Source organism: Larimichthys crocea, chromosome XII (genome assembly GCF_000972845.2).
Source record: "Larimichthys crocea isolate SSNF chromosome XII, L_crocea_2.0, whole genome shotgun sequence".
Taxonomy (NCBI): Eukaryota; Metazoa; Chordata; class Actinopteri; family Sciaenidae; genus Larimichthys; species Larimichthys crocea.
Window position 1 is genome coordinate 5,442,792 of NC_040022.1, and position 18,580 is coordinate 5,461,371.

Consider the following 18,580-nt stretch of genomic DNA (forward strand, 5'->3'; position numbering starts at 1 on the left):
AACCTTTCCTTGTGTACTGTAGACAGCAAATCAACTCAAAGGCAATAAAAAACAAACTTGTCAAAAGCAATACATCTCTGTGTCACGCCAATTCAAGAAAAAGCCCCTTTGTTCGTTCGATACAATCTGTTTCCCCATCTCACAGCCAGACTCGGCTGTAGAAATCTCTCCTTCCTGTGTCTGCCTCCTGTTTTTCCTCATGAGATGAGCAAAAATAGAGGAAGAAACTAAATGAGGGAGAGAGAGAGAGAGCGAGGGAGAGGAAAAAAGAGTGCATCAATCAAGTAGCTTCTTATTGCCAACAATGAGCTCAGTGTCCTTTAATTTACTGGACTTGCTGAGTCTGGACAAGCCACAAACTGACACAATTTTTAAAAACAATTTATTTGTTTTGGAGCGAGGGCATGACTTATATATAAACACTGTCATTAAACATACTGTTCTCTTCTTGCTGTAAAATAGATTTGATACATTAGACTTTGCACTGCAAGTCCTGTCATGATACATACATACATTTACATATATAGATCTCTAGACAACTACTTTGTATTCATTTGCTTACCACAGGGTTCTTTATCTCTTTTATTAAAAATGCATTATTTTCAACACTGAACATGTTTTAGCTGCCTTTAGCCTGTAGCAGCCCATAGAAAGTTCTCATATTAGCGTTAAGGCAGCAGTAAGCCCTTTGCCCTGAAAATCATTCAATACTGGACTCTTTGTCTGAACCCTGGGATAAACAAAGTCGTCATCTGAGTTGAAAAGCGAACTCTAAAATTCAGCACTGGCTCCGAACCTGCTCGTCTTTGGCTCACACACACACAACCTTTAATTACATTTCAAAGTTCTGAGATCACACAATAAATATTCCCAGCATTTATTTATGTAAGTAAAACCTTTAAAGGTTTCATTCATAAGAGCTCATTGATGTGTCAAGCAAGGCCAAATGGTGCTAGGGTTTCCGTAACCTGTCCAGTAATACTGTCATCTAAATGTATAGCTAGGAGGTGTGGAAAGTTTTTTTTGAGTTGGAACAAGAACCAGGCAGTCAGAGTTCGTTTTCCACCCATTTTTCATTTATAAACCCCAATTCTGTAATGTCTGCAAAACCAGCTGCTTTCAATGATTTACTTTTAACGACACAAAGTCCAGAAAGTATCATTAGATTTGACACTGTCTAAATATAAAAAATATATAATATATATATTTGCTTATAAAATCTAATTGGAATGGACATGGGGATATAAATAAAAATGAAACAATTTTCACATTTGAAGTAAAAAAACAAGTCAAATTTGGTAAAGAGAACAAAAACCCCACATTCATTTTACATAAAAGTGCATCCGATTTAAAATTGATCTTTAAACTATGGCTTCTCAGTCAGGGATGATTGGGCCTGACACACAACAGTAAGATCACTTCCAAATTAAGGCCTTTAGTTTGTGTTTAAACCATTAAAAAAAATAATCTGCTTCACTTTCACATATAACTGATACCAAGTCCATAGCATAACATTTTATCTGCCCCTTTTTGGCACTTTGTCAGCTGAGAACACCTGTGATACTGAAGAGCTACAAGAAGAAGATGGCAGGTAGAAACAGAAGTCACACTGAGGTGAATGGTCGAGCAAGACTCAATTCAAAAAGACACATCTTAAAGAAAAGATCCACCCTCAGCTCCTCTTACACAGTCACGTGTCATCCTCAAACTTTATGAGACGATTATTCAATCCATATTCTTAGACTGTACTGAAATGTACTCATTCTCTTAATTTCCCCAAACACACTTAACAGCCCCAGATTTAACTGGTTAGTTTTACAGGTAGGACGGTGATAGTGATAATGTTTTTTTTGTTTTTTGTTTTTTTTAAATGGAGAAATATTAGAGATATAAGAGTCATATCTTAAATGAAGAATTGTAGCTGCATGTCCCAGTTTTTGCCTCTTATGTATTATAATTACATTCAATTCACAGAGCTAAGAGCTAGAGTTTCTCTGAAAAATTATCTTTAAAAAAACAACAACCTGAAAGTCATTTAACAGAACTTACTGCTGCCTTGAAGTATTTCCAAAAACTTCTAACCATTTGGATGAAGAAATATTCTGACTGACTACTTTTCACATCCAAATATAAATGGTAGCTGGTAATGACATATGTTTTTCCTTAACTTATACAATTTAAACCTAATTTTACAAAAATATCATCAATTATATTTGTCTATAGATGCAATAAGTGCATATGACTGAACATTTTTCATCCAGATGATTAGAAGAGCCTCTAAGGATTTTGGAAATACGTTCAGTACATGATGTTAAACAGGTTTTTCAAAGATCATCCTCTTTTTTTTTCAGAGAAACAGATACATGTCACTGTTATTTGAACCACAATACATAAGAGGCACAAAGCTGCAGTGCAACAGTCTTTTGAGGATAGTGTCAATTGAGAAACGTGTCCATCTATTTATTATTCATTTCTACCTGTATTATTACAAAGTCACGTTAAATGATGTCTTAATTCTAAAAGGCTGAAACCAAAACAAGCTCTGGTCTAAATAATAATACTGATGTGTTCAACAGCTGAACATTATTCCTCTATTAAACTCCAGTGTAGCTACTCCATGTGACATCACCTCATCCCACCCAGTCAGAAATGCAAAATGCACCACAAATAGCTTTTAACAGATTTATAGTTGAAGGGCAGAGTTTTCTTTGTTTAAGACAAGACAGAGAATTGTGGAAAATTAACAATTAACACCGTTGAGGTGTTCAACATCCACTGGACATATTTGAGCTTTAGGCCGGCTGTAGCTTTAAAATGGTACTCAGCTAAATGTTTAAATGTCAAACACTTAAAGGCGTTCTGATATTATAACTGCCCAACAAGTGAATGTAAACACAGGAGAGGATACTTTATGAAGACACAACTGGTGAGACTTGAATAATGCTGCATCATTTGGAGTGTGTGCGTCTGAGAAAGTAGATCAGGAACCAACCTTAAGCTGTGTTTTGTTTCCCCCTGGTGGTGAATCCTGTAAGAGCATGTACTGGCATTGGTTTTCAAGGAATTATTATTTGGATTTATGCAAGAGGAGACAAAATCTTATAGAAGCATCTGAACAGTGGCAGAGGCTTGTGGGTTTAACACTCTTAGGCTAGCTCCTCGTCCAGATTTCTGGACCCATGGATGGATTTGTAGAAAGCTACAGATACTGCTGAGGCTACTGTGCCACTCTGTGGTTAAAGTTCAGAAACCAGGCAAGTTTCAGCACAGAATCTGGGAGAAGGGATGTCTGAGCAGCTCCTCAGCACTAGGCCTGTGTTTGGCCTCCACGAAAATGCAGCTCATGAAGTCCCGTGCCTGGTCGGAGGTGTGTGAGGGCAGCAGTGGGTTGGTGGGTTGGGTGGCGATCTTGAAAATGGCTGCCATTGCCTCGTATTCAGCCCATGGAGGTTTTTCTGTCAGCATCTCCACCACCGTACAACCAAGGCTCCTGTAAAAGAAATGCATGATTGTTTTTGCTTTAGCTTTACAGTGGACTCACATAACAAGCTGAAACAAAAACCATATATTATCTCTCAGCTCAACATTAAGATTTAAAGGAATGTTTTGACTGTAAACTTTCACACTAGCTGGCTGCAGAGGGCCTCCTCTACCTATTTGGTAGCTACAAGCCCTCCTGGGAGCATTACACCCCACCCCCCAGCCTCAGTTGAGAACCTGGAACATACCAACCTCTGTTACGACCTGTCTGACTGGCCTTCAGCCAATCACATCACTCTCCTGGCAGGTCACCTCCCAATCAGATTGCATAAGGGAATGTTGTCTGCTCTGTGTGTGGGTGTGTGGTAGGAACTGGGTTACATATAGCAGGCTCCTCACTTTATGAGAAAGTTTTAACCTTTGAGAGCACATATATTATTCCAATTCAGGACACCCGTATTTTCCCTTTTTTCACATTTACATGTCTCATCCCATCGGCCCCTGGTGACTTGAAATACTACTCAAAATGATCTTATTGACTTACCTTTGTCCCTATTTCAAACTGAACTATTTTTAATGGGAGATGTCCTGCAGCAGGTGAAAAAAATACACTTGCAGATGCAGATGTTTGTCAATTATTGTACTTCAAGTGAAATTATGGCGTTTGTGTCTGTGTGTGCATGTTTGTCAGTCACTAGTGTTTCATTCCAGAAGTATTAGCTGTGACTGTAGATTATCAGAGTTACAGTAGTTTACTGCTGAATCCCAACAAGAATCAAGATGTATAAGTCTGAAGGAATCCATCTAAAATCTTTTTTATAGTATCAGACCAAGCGATATATTCTTACAGTCAAACTACGCGTCAATATGTATTAATACAATGTTGACATGTCAGCATCCCACTATCAAATAATCACCTGAGTTTGCTAAAGAAGGCAAAAATGTAAATCAGTTTTGTACTGGATTAAACTTTGGATGCTTCTAGCAGTCATTTAAATTTCTAAACCTTCTTGACTAATAATAACTTAACTCAAGTCTGTCATCTATCCCTAAAAAACTATCCTTCTTGATAAACAAGGATCAAACTTTAAAGTACACTGCTGTGTATCTCTTACCAGACATCAGCCTTTCTGCCGTAGCCCTCTCCACTGATCACCTCTGGGCTCATCCAGTAGGGGGTGCCGGTCACAGAGCGGATGCCGGTGCCAGACATGCAGATGGTCTGCAGCCTCTTGCTGGCACCAAAATCTCCGAGCTTCACGTTGCCCACTGAATCCCGCAGGATATTGGCACCTGAAAGCCAGAGTTAACATGGAACAGGTAAATATTTTATCTCACCTATTAACTTCCACATTATTTGAAACACAAACCTCTATATATTAAAACACTGTCTAAACATTTATCCTGTGTCTAAACAGTATTAACACTCAAGCCTCTGTAGTTTAACTGGACTACCTTTGATGTCCCTGTGTACGATCATGTTGCTGTGCAGATAGGACATGCCCTCCAGGATCTGTCTTGTGTATTTTCGGGTCACATTTTCTGTCAGTGCCCCGTAGGCCTTGAGCTGGTCTTTGACTGAACCCTGAAAGAAAGGAAATGATTTACAATGATTTACACTTGCCTAAAGTCACCAGTGCAACAGTATACACAGATTGTGAACACATCCAGAGTTTAAGACTACTAATCTACCCCAGCACTGAAGGTCTGTGCCAAGATAAAATCTGACACCTGAAACATTTCTGTAATGCATTCAAAGCATGAGAAATGTCATAGGTCTTTTGGCTTAAACAGCCCTGGACTCAAAAACTAAACCAGGAAGTTAATCTTCTTACTTTATTGAATTACATTGTTGAATCCTCACATCTGAGGAGCTGCAGTGATTAGTCAACTAATAACTGATAAAATATTAAAAACGTTACTGTTATAAAAAATGTTATTTACCAAATGTTATACCTGAATTGATACTGAAAAGAAGACATGCAAACGTGGAAAGGGAAACAAAAAATGCAGGACTACTGACTGACCGGACAAGTCGGTGCTGTGTGTTTTTCTGGTTCTTTTTCCGCATTAGTGCATAACTTCATTCATCTTCCACTGTCTCTTTACCTCTCTAGTTTTGACTTGTCAAGAAGTTGGCAACACACCTGTTTCTGGATATGTTGCTGCAGTATATAAACCTTAGCCATAACATCTTGTGGGAATACAGAAGACAAGCACAACCACTTTTCTGAACGCATTATTTATATCCCCAATGTAATATCAATTCAAAATGTCACGTCATTGGAATTGATTGTAGACTTTTGTTTGTTTTCCTCCTGTCTTTATTTCATGCTCTTATGTGACCGGCTTAGCTGCCTGAGCTTAAATTATAACTGCCTTGCGTCACAGGCTGCACACAAACAAACAGTCTGAAATTGGAACTGATTTCTAGGTTTTGAAAACCATTCCTCTTGAGCACAGGTTGAAGCTATGAAGTTGGTGGGACTCACCCCTGGCATGTACTCCATGAAAATAGTGAGGGTTTTCTCATTGTGGTCCCTCAGACAACCGTAGTACTGAACGATGCGCTCGTGATGCAGATTTTTCAGCAACTGGATTTCGCACTCTAAAGCGCTGACCTCCTGTACAGAGACAATGAGAAGCGGGGAAATTACACAGTGAATATTCAAACGACCGTTAACAAATTAACATAAAAGCCGTCATTTTGGAGCAATGTATCTGTTTTGATTTATTGATTCCATTTGCAAACAAAATGCAGTGTTCAGATGTCAGCAGGCTCTGTCAGATTTGTTACCACTGATGACAAATAACTGAACAATAAACATGAGGATAACAAACAGTGATTTATAAGTCGACATAGAATGTGCAAACAAGTGAAACCTAAAGCAGAGAGTAAATGAAAGCCAATAGCACAGTTCCCCATAAGAAGTTCCTGTGTTTACTTTAGAGAATGAGGCCACAACACAGACGGAGAGAGAAAGAGAGGGGGGGCAAAGATGCAAAAAGTAAAAAAGTCCCAACACAAAACTGATTCACATCTGCTACAAGCAGGGGGTGGGAGTGTGAAGGGCGATGGGAGGCCAAGGCTATGCTGACCCATCACCCCTCACCACCGTTCCCCCCACAACACTTGGATTCTTTCAGATGCAGGAAGTGACAGTGCATGTTTTCTCTGTCGAAGACAGGAAAAGACATTAAAATGGGGGAGAGGGGGGGGTTGAGGGAGGAAAGAAAACTTCTTCAATACATTCCACTTCTTGAGTTATCGAATTTCCTTCCTTCAGATTGATTATTTAATTTCTGTGTCAGGGGATAAAGTTTTTGTGGCTTTACTCCTGACCTAAGAGCAGATATGTTTTTAAGATAGTTGATTCATTAATCCTTGGCTCAGTCAATTATGCTAACTACATGCACTGCAGCATGACGGCCTGAACAGATTAACATGCACAACATGAGGTCATTCTTGGCGCTTTTACAGCGGTTTGGTTTGATAATTGACAAAACAACTGTAATGTTATCATAGATGAGTTATATTGTAAAAGGTAAGGTGGAAATGACGCAATTTCCTGACAAAAACAGCTGAATTTTTAATGTTCAACCAGGGTAACAAAATGTCAGCAAAGCAAACATTATTTTTTACAGCCGAAGCAGCAACAGGAGGTAGCCATAAACAATATGGAAATGGAAATGTTCTCCAGTACAAGAACAAGGGAGGCACAACACAACAAAGCGTTCTGTCTACAAAAAACAAAGCTGGACTATCCATGTTAGTGTCACCTTGCTGGTCTCAGGACTCTCAGGATCAAAGTTGACTTGCTTGGCAGCCAGCTCCCTCCCAGTATCCACATCGTAACACAGGTAAACCCGACCAAACGCCCCCTGGCCTAAGAGTTTCCCCCGCCGCCATGTCATTGGAGCACTGGGCGCTGAAAAGAAATAAGACCCAGCTGCTCATTAATGCTTTACATAAACTATACCACATGACTGACTCTGGAAAAACAGTCTATTTTCCAAAAGGCATTTCTTTAACTTTAACTGTAGATTTTTAATGAGGTACAATAATTGATTGTATAGTTTACAAAAGAATGAAATTTTACTTGTATTATTTTTACCAGCCTGGGTTCAATGCCTTTTAATTTTGCTTCTTAGTGTTTTTTTTATCCTGCTAAACGTATATATGTTTAAAATTTCTCCCAATAAACACTTACACTTATGCGCCACAGTACGATCTTGAGGACGGAGTCTGCCCTGAGCATCGACCAGCTGCCAGGTGCCCAGACTCTCTTCGCTGCCGTTAAGCGATCGGCGTGAGGGCACCAGAGTGAACAGGTTCCCCTGGGGGCGACGAATCCGTGGAAATGTCCGACGGCCTGAAGGAGAGCCAGAAAGAGGTCAATACCACAAGATGAACGGGAGAGATTAAGAGAGGAAACAGTGCAAAGAGAAAGAGAGGCCAGGCACACAGTTGATAAATGGACATAGGGTACTAATCGCCTTACCTTCACTGTGGTCCTTATGATGCAGGGAGACATGGTACCTTCGAGGATAGGTGCCTCCTTTCCCTGCTACCCTGTCATACACATGATTTTCTCTGTCTGAAAGCAAATATCCAAAAGGCCAAAGGTCAGCAGGACTTCTCTGTAATTCAACCGCAGTTTAGCTTAGTTGCACATAGAGTTACATCCTGTGAGGTACTTTTTTTACTCTCACATGTAGCCTATACTAAGACTATATTTACTGTTCATGTTAGCTGGTTTCAAGGTCACTAATGAGCAAACACTGACTATCAAGAGTAGATTTCTTTATTAAATTAACAATGTTGTATGCCCAGCTTTAAAAAAAGGCCTAGGTCAGACTAGTGTTAATGTTTGTGGTTGATATTGCGGTGTTTGCTTTGCTGTAAACATAAACTTGAATGCATCTCTCACAGTTTGCAGCCAAAGTCAATCTTCCACCATGGTGAGTAGTTGTCACAATGCCATAACACAATATTTCCCCATATTTTATGGTTATTCGAAAAATTAGAGGTCGGGAGGAGTTTTTATTGTAACTGCTCTCACCTGAGCACTCCTGACGATTATCAGGGTAACTCTTGGCTCTGTGCATGCGAGACTTCCTCAGTGAAGGGCTGTGAGAGAGAAGAAGGAAGGAAAAAGAGTGAGAGATGTAGAGAGGCTTCCTTTGGTGTTGAGAGACTGTATTTGGGTGTTTACACAGAACTGGTTACAGTTATTCCAATTTTGGAAACACCAATTATAGATATGCCGGGGAAAAATAAAATATGTGAGTAGTGAGTTCCTGGCAGGCAGTATTAACTGTCTATGTTACTTTTGCAGGCAGCTTCCCACCTGTCTGAGTTGCTGTCCAGAGACTGACAGCTTCCAGAGACAGAGTTTTCTGCACTGCTCCAGGGATCAAGCACCTGTAAAGGGCAAAATGGAAAATGAAGGGCGTGTATACACATGCCTTATGTGTACATTTCAGAAAGAAAAATCCATCCTAAAACATAATTTATGAGAAGACTTAGGGAGCATGAACCTAACTGAAAGCTTTGTTTGACAGATCACTGTAACACTGTAAATCAGCCAAGTGAAATGAGAAAATGTCTAGTTTCAAGTTTTGAGGAAGAATTATTTATGAACCTGTCTCAGCAGCCTCATCATGAACACAGCATATGATTTCTATTTTAAGGTGTATTTTCCCCCATTAATAGTGAAGTGATGACTCACACACTGATCACTGGTCTCAGGGATGAACTCCCCCTCACTGTTTATGCTGGTGTATGAACCTTGGCGGGCGATCCTCTGCTGGCGTTCAGGCACGTAGCCAGGAGGCGGTGAACTACGTCCCGTGTTCTGAGAACCTGGGATTAAACAGCAGCTATGAGCATGAACAAAACACTAGATATATAAAGAAAATACAAATTTAATGTCTGAACTTTACAGGACTTTAAAGTGCATGAAAATGCTGAATCAGCTGATTACATGATATTGTTGAAAAAAGGCTTTTTTTTTTAGTTTAGCAGCACAAAAGCGAACACGGAGAAGACAGACCACACTCAACTAACTGCAACTCAAATACGTATCCATCTACCAACTTTTGTGACATTGATTTCAGGACTAACTCCTTCTAGTGCGACAGATAAAGAAAACAACAGATCAAAGGGCTGATTGCTTTCTGGCTGAAAGAAGCAATGGCTGAAAGTTTGGTTTAATATTTATAGCCTGGTGCTGTCCATCTCTCAAGCCCTCCTGCAGACAGTTCATGCCCCTGCTCCAGAGGTAAAAAAAAATCCTAAACCAGGCCACTGGTCCACCACACTAATAGCATTCTATAATCTGATTGGCTGCTGTCCAGCAAGCATCGTCTAGTGATGGTGAACAGGAAAAGGAAGAGGACCCATTGCTAAAAGGGGAAGCCAAAGAAAGAACAGCCAGAGAGAGGAGGCGACAGACAGGGAAATCGAGGTAGTAAAAAAGAAGTGGCAATGGTACAGGGAAACGAAAGCTACTAACAAAATGTTCAAGCTTTGAGAAAACATAATGTGTCTACATTTCCTCTTTTGAATCAGTGTGTCAACTATTTTGCTGCAGACAAGATGAGAGAGGACGTTGAATGAGAGTTAAATATATGTACCAGTCGATAAGTGGCGCCCCCTGGGCTCGGAGGATTGGTACACCGTGCTAACGTCTCCAGTTGACTGGGAGGACTTGATCCTCACCTGCTTACACGGCACGTGGTGTGTGGGGGAGGAAGCCTGGAGTTGGAATAAGGACAGGAGAACAAACAATGGAACAATTGCCTCAATGTCAGTGAGCCAGTTGTTGTGTAAAAAGTAATGAGGAAATCTGATTTTACACCACATGGCTCTATGGTGAAGAAATGGCAATGGTGCAACGGGATGCTAAAGATGCACGCCCATTGTGTGTGTGTGTGTGTGTGTGTGTGTGTGTCTCACATTACTGTGCTCCTGAGTGAGCAGCAGGATCCTGATGCTTTTCATGTTGGAGCTTCGGTCCAACAGGTCAATTGCCTTGTCGAGATCATCCTGATCTCGTAGAGGGATGGACAACTGCCCGGATACAAGACAAACACACACACACACACACACACACACACACACACACACAATTAAAATCAAATCATCAAGAAACCAAGACTCACACACATACAAAAGCTTTTGGGAACATGTATGTATGTAATGTATCAGCAATTTCCTGCCAAGGACAGAATGAGTGGGGAGAGATGCGTAGTGATACAGCACAAGAGTTTCCACTTTACCTCATTGTTCATATAATGCAGGTCTAGCTGCTGGCCAAACACAGTTTTGACTTTCTGTTGGATTTCCTCGAACTGCACAGGTCGTCCAAACATCAGGATCCTACACATAAAAAAGGCAAGAAATCACTCAGACAAAGAGATTATGAGAGATTTGTACCGGCTGCTAAAGAAGCTCCTTCTGAGTTACATGCACACGTGCAAGCAAAATCCACAAAAGCGGCTGTTTTTAGTGTGCGCAGATTCCTCTCAGTGCACCTTGCATATTTGTGGTTAGGCCACAGGCTAACCACAGTCCTTTCCCCTTCCATTCTCCAGCTCACATACCAGTCTGAATTAAGTGCTGGAGTGTATGTTTGACTCTTTCTCATGAACTGGAACATGTGACAAGAACATGCCTGACTGAGTGTATTTATGTCTCTGTGTGAGTCTATGGTCTATGTTCTCACTGGTGTATTGATTATTATATATATATATATATATAATATATATATATATATATATATATATTATAATATATATATATATATAGAGATATAGATAGATATATTATATATATGCACATACTCACCTCCTCTCTCCTGAGAACTCGAACTTTATCCTGACATCGTCCTGAGAGAAGACAGAAATAGAAAGGTGAAAGAGTGGACAAATTAGGTCATCAAAGTGTAGCAGGAAAGGCTGCGCTGAGATTCATTATTATACCATATATGGCAATATTAATTAACACTAACAAAATCAAATGGCTAGTGATGCTCATAGAAGAAAAGATTTTAAAAAATGACTTGCATACACATTTCACATGATTGTTCGCTGGGAAGACATATCACTCCATTCTGTACCTACTCCATTGCTACATCATCTGTGAAAACCCACTTCCACTCATAACAAGTCCAAACTAAGTTAGTGAGGTGGGAAAATGGTGTAGTGTTTCCCAAGGGAACAATCTCTGGTTTTAAGAAAACACTACACTGCACACGAGTTGTCTACTTTGACTATTCTCTGTGGCTGCAGCTGTGGTAGAAAGCGAGGGTGGGTGGGCTACTGGGCTTCTTCTACACAAGAGTAGAATATATTTTTAGCAAAGAAGCCGAAAATAACTGGATTTGATATATTTCAAATGCAGCAGGAGCGTAGTTGTGGGTGGCTATGTTGGAATCCATCTGTTGCTAAATTAGCAAAGTGTGTGGCCTAGAGGAAATATCCTGTAAGAAATAAGAATGTACCTACATGTGTGATATTCAATTAGACAGTTCTTTATTATAGCTGTGGTTCTATGGTCTATGAACAGCGACACGGTCAGGAGGAAAAACATTATTTTGTCTGTGTTGTCAGACTCTAAATTTATTGTTATATTCAACACTACTTAAAGACTGTTGAATTTTGGAACAAATCTCATTCTGTCTGTTTAGTTTTTCCCTTCAGTGATGCAACTGTGTGCAAATGGTGGTTGAAGATTCATACTGTCAACAGAGGCTTGTCAGTTTTTACTGCAGGGTTCATTGAGTTGAGTTGGGTTTCAGAGTCTCAAATGTATTTAATTCTACAATATATCTTTGATAAGGATTGTGTTTATCCACAGCTACAGCTCACGGTGAAATCTAAGTCTATTTAAACATGACTGAGTACTGTGACTTATGTGAAGCCTTGATAACAACAAAGGTTTTACCCTGTCACAAGGGCAGCACAATTTCTATCATTCCTGGGTTTAAATCCTGATAAATTAAGACAACTTCACAGAGGCTTACAGAGTTTTCAAAACTATCTGTAGGCTTCCCAGTTTTCCAAAATGTTCGATTTATGATGAGAAGCAGTTACACCGTACCTGTCTGTTGGCCTGGGCCGGTGTCTTAGGTTTGCCACTGTCATAAGACAACACAGGCTGGCGCCGCGTCATCTGGAGGGCAACCAGGTCCTTCATTATAGAGTGGAGAGCCTGCCTCTCATCTGAAGAGGACAACGGGTTGGGAAATACACAATTAGAGCGTGGATTGGAAAATGGGTGGCCTGTGTGTGCATGTATGCCAGAAAGAGAGAGATATGAGTCCATTGCACTTGGTTCTGCACTAAAAGGTGTGCAAAGGCAATTAGTTAGTTAACTACAGCCATATGGAGACTATCCTGTGACAGGGTATTAGAGCCGGAGAAGGACTGCAGTGTTTTTGATATGCCTTTTCCCATGTTTGATCTCAGGGCAAGCTCTGCCTTGGCTGGAGTAGCACACGAAGAGAAAATATTCCCCTTGTGTAGCTTGGATAGACATCATACAGCCCCGGGGCAGCAGAGAGAACCAGACCCCCATCTCAACGACGCCGAACACCAATATTTCAACCGACAGTGTCTGAGGCAGCAGCTCTGGCCTCAGGGATGGTGTTTGGTGTGAGTGCATGTGTCTGCTTTAATCCCATGCTGTGAGGAACCCATGCTTGAAATGTCTGTCTGACATCAGAATTTAAAAGACTTACTCATTGTGGTGATGTTTGAGTACGTCGTCTACAAACCAGTCTTCAGAAATGCGTCTCTGCTATGACAAACCACCCACAGCCTGTAGTGATAAAAACAGAATTTAATAATTAGTGATAAGAAAAGGTGTCTAATAACAGAGAATGGCACTGTTTTTGTTCATATTTTTTCTATGGAGACAGAGCAGAAGGATGTGAGTCACTGAGTCAGACAGGAGATGACATATGACAAACGTTATCAGCCAATCTCACAAAACTTCAGTATGCATATACTGCAACTACCTCAGCCCATGAAACATCTCAGTGGTAAACATTACTAAGACTGAGGGGGGGGGGATTCGCAGTATGAATCCAGAAGGCTGGCGTGACAAAGTGAATTGCTTAATTAAATTACTGTTTCAATGTGACAATAAGCAGAGAGCCTAATTTTTATTTACAGCACACAAACCCCTCTTCATGTATAATTCTTTGCTTGCATGTAAAAAATGTAACCTTAGCATGCAGACCTAACGATTTCTCTAAACTGACGGCCTGATTAAATGAGAAGGAGTGCAATGCATGTGAGAATGTGTGCTGTGTGTTTTGCCCATAAGAAAGAATGACAATTGGAAACGGCTGAAAATTCAAGCTGCCCTGGCAGCAATCTGTCTGGCACAGTTCATATGGGAAGAATGTTTTTTATGGAGAGTTTTCTGCCATTTTAAATATCTACCAGCTTTAAACTTCTCTGATTGCACAGGCTGCAAAGCCCAAACTCAGCTCTGTTATAACTCCATTGTTGATGTTAACAAGGCAATTTTATCTTCTCTGTTATAGGCGTCAACAGCATTATAAACTGAGGCATTTCCTTCAATGGAGAGGGTTTCCCCCAAATTTGCACCAATAAACCACTGAATTTAAACTAATTCAACAAAGGAGAACAAAGAAGTGCTCTTGTATTCTTTTGACTTTGAAGTTCTTGAACACGAACTTAGTCTGCACAATTACAGTAAACTTACCACTTTTAGCAAAAGCATAAAAAAGTAACAAAAATGATCAAATCTTTACCAGGGATGCATTGATCTGATTTTTTCTTTCTTGATTCCAGTACCTAAACACCGGTGTCTGCTGACACCAGATTTAAATCAGATACTACAGACCTCTTTTTAAAACATTTAAAATCCCTTAAATACCTTTTAACTTGAAGCCAAGGAATGCTGTGGTGCTAAAATCTGATTAAGCAGCACACTGTGACTGAATCAAGGAAACTGACATTGATAAAGAAACTGTATATAATGTGGATCTGTTACATCTGGCTACTTAATCCACTTGATAAGATCAGTATTGGCACAGACACCAAACTGGATCATCATTGTTAGGGCACAATACATCTCTTTGAATTACAACGATAAGCCACAATGTGTCACTACAAATAAGATTAGCCTCTCGGGTAAACTGCAGATCAGTAATTCCCTGTGGCTGGTCTAAAATGTTATGGCAACGAGAGCAATATATAAAAGTCCACTGTCAACACAGCAAGTGCTTAACATGTGCTTCACCTTGCCCACAAGTATACTGTAGCAAATCAACCCATGTACATTGCTTCTAGAAGTAATTATTAAGATGGGTCAAAAAAATACCAGAAACTGAGATGAGCATAATTTTGCGACTGTCTTTCTGATGGTGGAGTTGCACAGTCAGATGGCTGTCTGAGGAGAATACCCAGATGCAAGAAACTATTTCCGTATATGAAATGGACAGCATCGGCACCTGAGGCAACTCAATGACTCTGTGGATTTCTGGGTAATAATCACCCACAGGAATGCCGGGCATGTCCGTCTGTGGTCAACGGAGCGTTGCCGCATTGCTTTCAAGCTTCTGCTACTCTCATGTTCCCCTGCCAATGGAGTAGGTGCCAAAGACTTTTGTCCTTCAACCCTTCAAACTTCATGCTTATGCTATTTCATCCCCTACTAAATAACTTGGCGTTTATGAGCCGTGCAATTCCCCCACATGCTGCGGGGATGTACAGCCACTTCAGGACACTCCATTATCTCTCTCTCTACCACAAAATGTTCTCCAAAGATAATAGTACAGGTGCTGGATCTGGAGAGAAAAACTCATATTGTGCACTTAAGGGAAACTTGTAGTCAACACAATAACAACTTTCCTTCTTCATTCCCCCAACTAGCCTCTTCTTTCTCTCGCTTCTCCTGATTTTAATGACCTCCCAAGCGGAATGCAGGGAATTCAATCGAGAAGGAGACTGTGCTCTACCAGTCCAGTCAGCTGTGCCCGCTTTATTTTCCTTGTATCACATTTCCAGGACTAGCAGGATTTACATGGATTTTCCTCCCCCCTCTCTTCTCTGTCTGCTTTGAGAGGTGTTTAGTCTGAGGCTGTTTTTCCCAGCCACAGTTCTTACTCTGTCTCTGGCCAGTGATGCATCTGGACTCAGAGCAAAATCCCCTGGCCTCCTGTTTCAGGTGCACATGTGGTTTTGGGTTCAGAGTAACCCACCACATTTGAATATTGCAAACTCAACACGTTTCTAGTATTTGCCTTGGCTTAAGTTTCAAATGCCCATTGTAGTTTTTTAATACATACATACAGATACACTGTGCTTATGTACAATAGGTGCATACACAATATGAGTTTTGAAAAAGCTGCTTAGTCTGCATGTTGAGATAACTACATGCAAAGGTCAAAGACAGGTTAAAGAAGATAAAAGAGAAGGAGGGCCTTCTGTTCTCCCTGCCCCCATAAGCTTACACAGGTCTTGACCATAAAGACTATATTTTGTCACCAAGAGAGGAATGGCACACATGACACATCACATGAATGAACTATTCAAACAAGTATTTTGCAGCACACTCCAGTATGTCTACCTTTACCATTACACGTTACAGATGAGTAATCTATCGATTATTACGCTAGAGCCAACAGGAGTGTACAATACTGAGGTAATACATCTCCATGCATAAAATATTGCAAATATTTAACTGCTTAGTTTCTAACTTTAGTCAAAAATCTGTGGAGATTCTGATGAGTTAGAGGGTTGATTGGTAGTGTGTAGGGATAGTATGGATTTGATAGCAAGTTATTAAAGTCAGAAATCTAAGCACCTGCTGAAGTTTGAGTCATTGGTATGGACATCATCTTGCATATACGGCATCCTATTATCGCGTGATTAGATGGCATCCAATTTATTTGTGTTCTTTGTGTTCTTCTTCTTCTATTACAACTAGACAATCAGATGAACACATCCAAAAGTTTACAATCCTGTGCTACAGCAGCGCTTTTAAATTGATTCCTGAGGTCCCCAAAGCCAGCTCCTTATACTGTACTTACATACATTTGGTGCTGCATTCATGTAAAATGGGAATAAATAATCAGTAACTACAATTTAATGACTAAAAAGCAATTAATATGGTCTGCCACTAAACAATACCTAAGTCTAAGTTATTAATATTTTCTGGCGATGTTAGAGGTTTGTTTACATCAGTAATAAGTGTAAAGAAAACATATATTTTCATGATTAACTGCTTAATACAGTGAATACCTCATACCTTCTTTCGATCACTTTAAACTCATACTCAATTACTTACCTATACAGCTTTTTAAAAGACTGATTCCATCTTTTTTTTAAATTCAAAATCTGATCAAAGTTTCACTTTGAAGCCAACAAAAATAAAGGATTCAGTATTTCCCTACATAAATATTAGACCTTCATGTTGGTAAAATGTTTTTGTTATATATAACGAATAACACTTTACACACTTTGTTGTTGGCACCTTTTTACCAGAAAGTCTGGCTACATCCTTATTTTCAAGCACAACTCTAACAATTACATTTTTTCCCACTTGACATGAATGCAGCACAATTAACTCATCATATACCTATTAGTACTGTCACGTGGCACGTGCACAGCCCTCACCTGTCGCCTTGACGACCTTGGTCAGGTCGGGACAAGCCCGGGCTTCTCCCGCGTGAAGCAGACTCCGGTCACCTGTGTCTCGCGGCAGAAGTGACGCAGTGGGTCCTGCCGTTGCTCAAGTCCATCGGTGCCCTGAGTCACACCGACACACCGGGCAGTGTGCGTGTGTATGAGTGCGGGGGCGCCATGGCGGGGCTGACCCCCCAGGTAACAGGGGCTCTTCTTCGTCAACGGAAAAATTAAAGCACACACACTAACGGACACTTTCCAGGTTGTAAAAACAGACCTGGTCACATCAGACAGCTGCGAGTTGAACAGAGAAAATGTTCCGATGGAAAAGCCTACATCAGACTGCTCCAGCTGTGGCCCAAACACAAACTTCTGCTCCGGTCCAGCCTCGGGTCTTTGGAAAACTTAAATTTCCAAAACATTTTCAGAGGTCACAACAGCTTTCAGGCGTGTGGGACAGGGGAGCCGTGTCCCATAACCGAGTTACACAGGAACAAAAGCTACCAAACAAGGTGTAACAATAACCGTATGGCCTGTATGAAATCCATTTGTGTGTATCAGCTCGCCAGAGGAAAGGACCGTACGATTTCCGTGATTTTGATGGCCTCTCTCTTCCTGCTAAGGTTGCAGATTTTCCTTCACTGTGTTGCCAGGTTGGGAGTCCAAAATAGTTTAGGCTGGAGATATGTGTCCTTTTATGATTGCATTACATTTATCTGCATCGCATGGCAACTTGAATATGGATCCAAACATTAGAGCACATAAAGGCCTGTCTCTGGCCTATAACAAAAGTGCAAGGGAATTTGATTCAATGCGCGACGTGATGAAGTTCACACTAGAAGCAAAAACTGTCTGAAATGACACTGACAGGAAAAATACTGCATGCATGCGTTTAAAATAAACATTAACTCGAGTTGTTATTTCAAGCAAAGCCAAGTTGGAGAGAGTCCATCGATGTTTACACATTTCGCAGAGCTCCGGACTCTTTCATTACGGTCCTGGAGGATTCATGTCAGGTCCAAACTGACTTTGACGCAAAAAAAAACAAAAACAAACAAAAACAAAAAAAGCAGTCTTTTCCAGTCGCAGAGCTGTCGTGCGGTTTCTGTAACCGACGGTGGTCCGCAACTTTCCCCAACCAAAACAAAGTAAGAATTAATCTTCAACCGAATACGTCAAACTTCCTGACAGAAAAAACATCGCCACCGGAACCCGCTTTATGCTTCCTACAAGTCGTAAAAAAATTGTACTCCAGGCTCGTTTCAATGTTTTCCAAATGCTCGACTATCCGTCCTCCGTGCCTGTGTAAGAACATGGATTTGTTCCCAGGGGGATTTCTGATTACTAAACTATCTAAATTAGCGCCGTGCAGCTGCGGGCACGCGCTGTTACTCGAAGTCTTTTCTGCGGGAGCGCGCACAATATTATTAAA

At 40.6% G+C, this 18,580-nt stretch overlaps 1 protein-coding gene across 1 annotated transcript; it reads right to left on the minus strand.

Moving 5' to 3' along the window:
- Positions 1–368: 368 nt before the first annotated feature.
- On the minus strand, positions 369–18,562 carry map3k3 (mitogen-activated protein kinase kinase kinase 3). The gene is made up of 17 exons (XM_010744949.3): positions 17,140–18,562; positions 13,227–13,306; positions 12,587–12,708; positions 11,333–11,373; positions 10,765–10,864; positions 10,442–10,555; positions 10,120–10,240; positions 9,213–9,346; positions 8,832–8,905; positions 8,544–8,611; positions 7,983–8,078; positions 7,692–7,853; positions 7,261–7,409; positions 5,973–6,104; positions 4,936–5,065; positions 4,596–4,773; positions 369–3,490 (listed from the first exon to the last, which is right to left on the minus strand). The coding sequence occupies exons 2-17, from the start codon at positions 13,228–13,230 to the stop codon at positions 3,262–3,264; spliced, it is 1,854 nt and encodes a 617-aa protein (XP_010743251.1). The 5' UTR covers positions 13,231–13,306; positions 17,140–18,562; the 3' UTR covers positions 369–3,261.
- Positions 18,563–18,580: the final 18 nt, after the last annotated feature.

Excerpts from the sequence above, each read along its gene's own strand:
- map3k3 (XM_010744949.3), bottom strand. Across the intron at positions 8,079-8,543 it reads TAATCGTCAGGAGTGCTCAG|ACAGAGAAAATCATGTGTAT; the intron begins GTGAGAGCAGTT and ends ATTTGCTTTCAG. Across the intron at positions 7,410-7,691 it reads TCGTACTGTGGCGCATAAGT|CGCCCAGTGCTCCAATGACA; the intron begins GTAAGTGTTTAT and ends ATTTCTTTTCAG.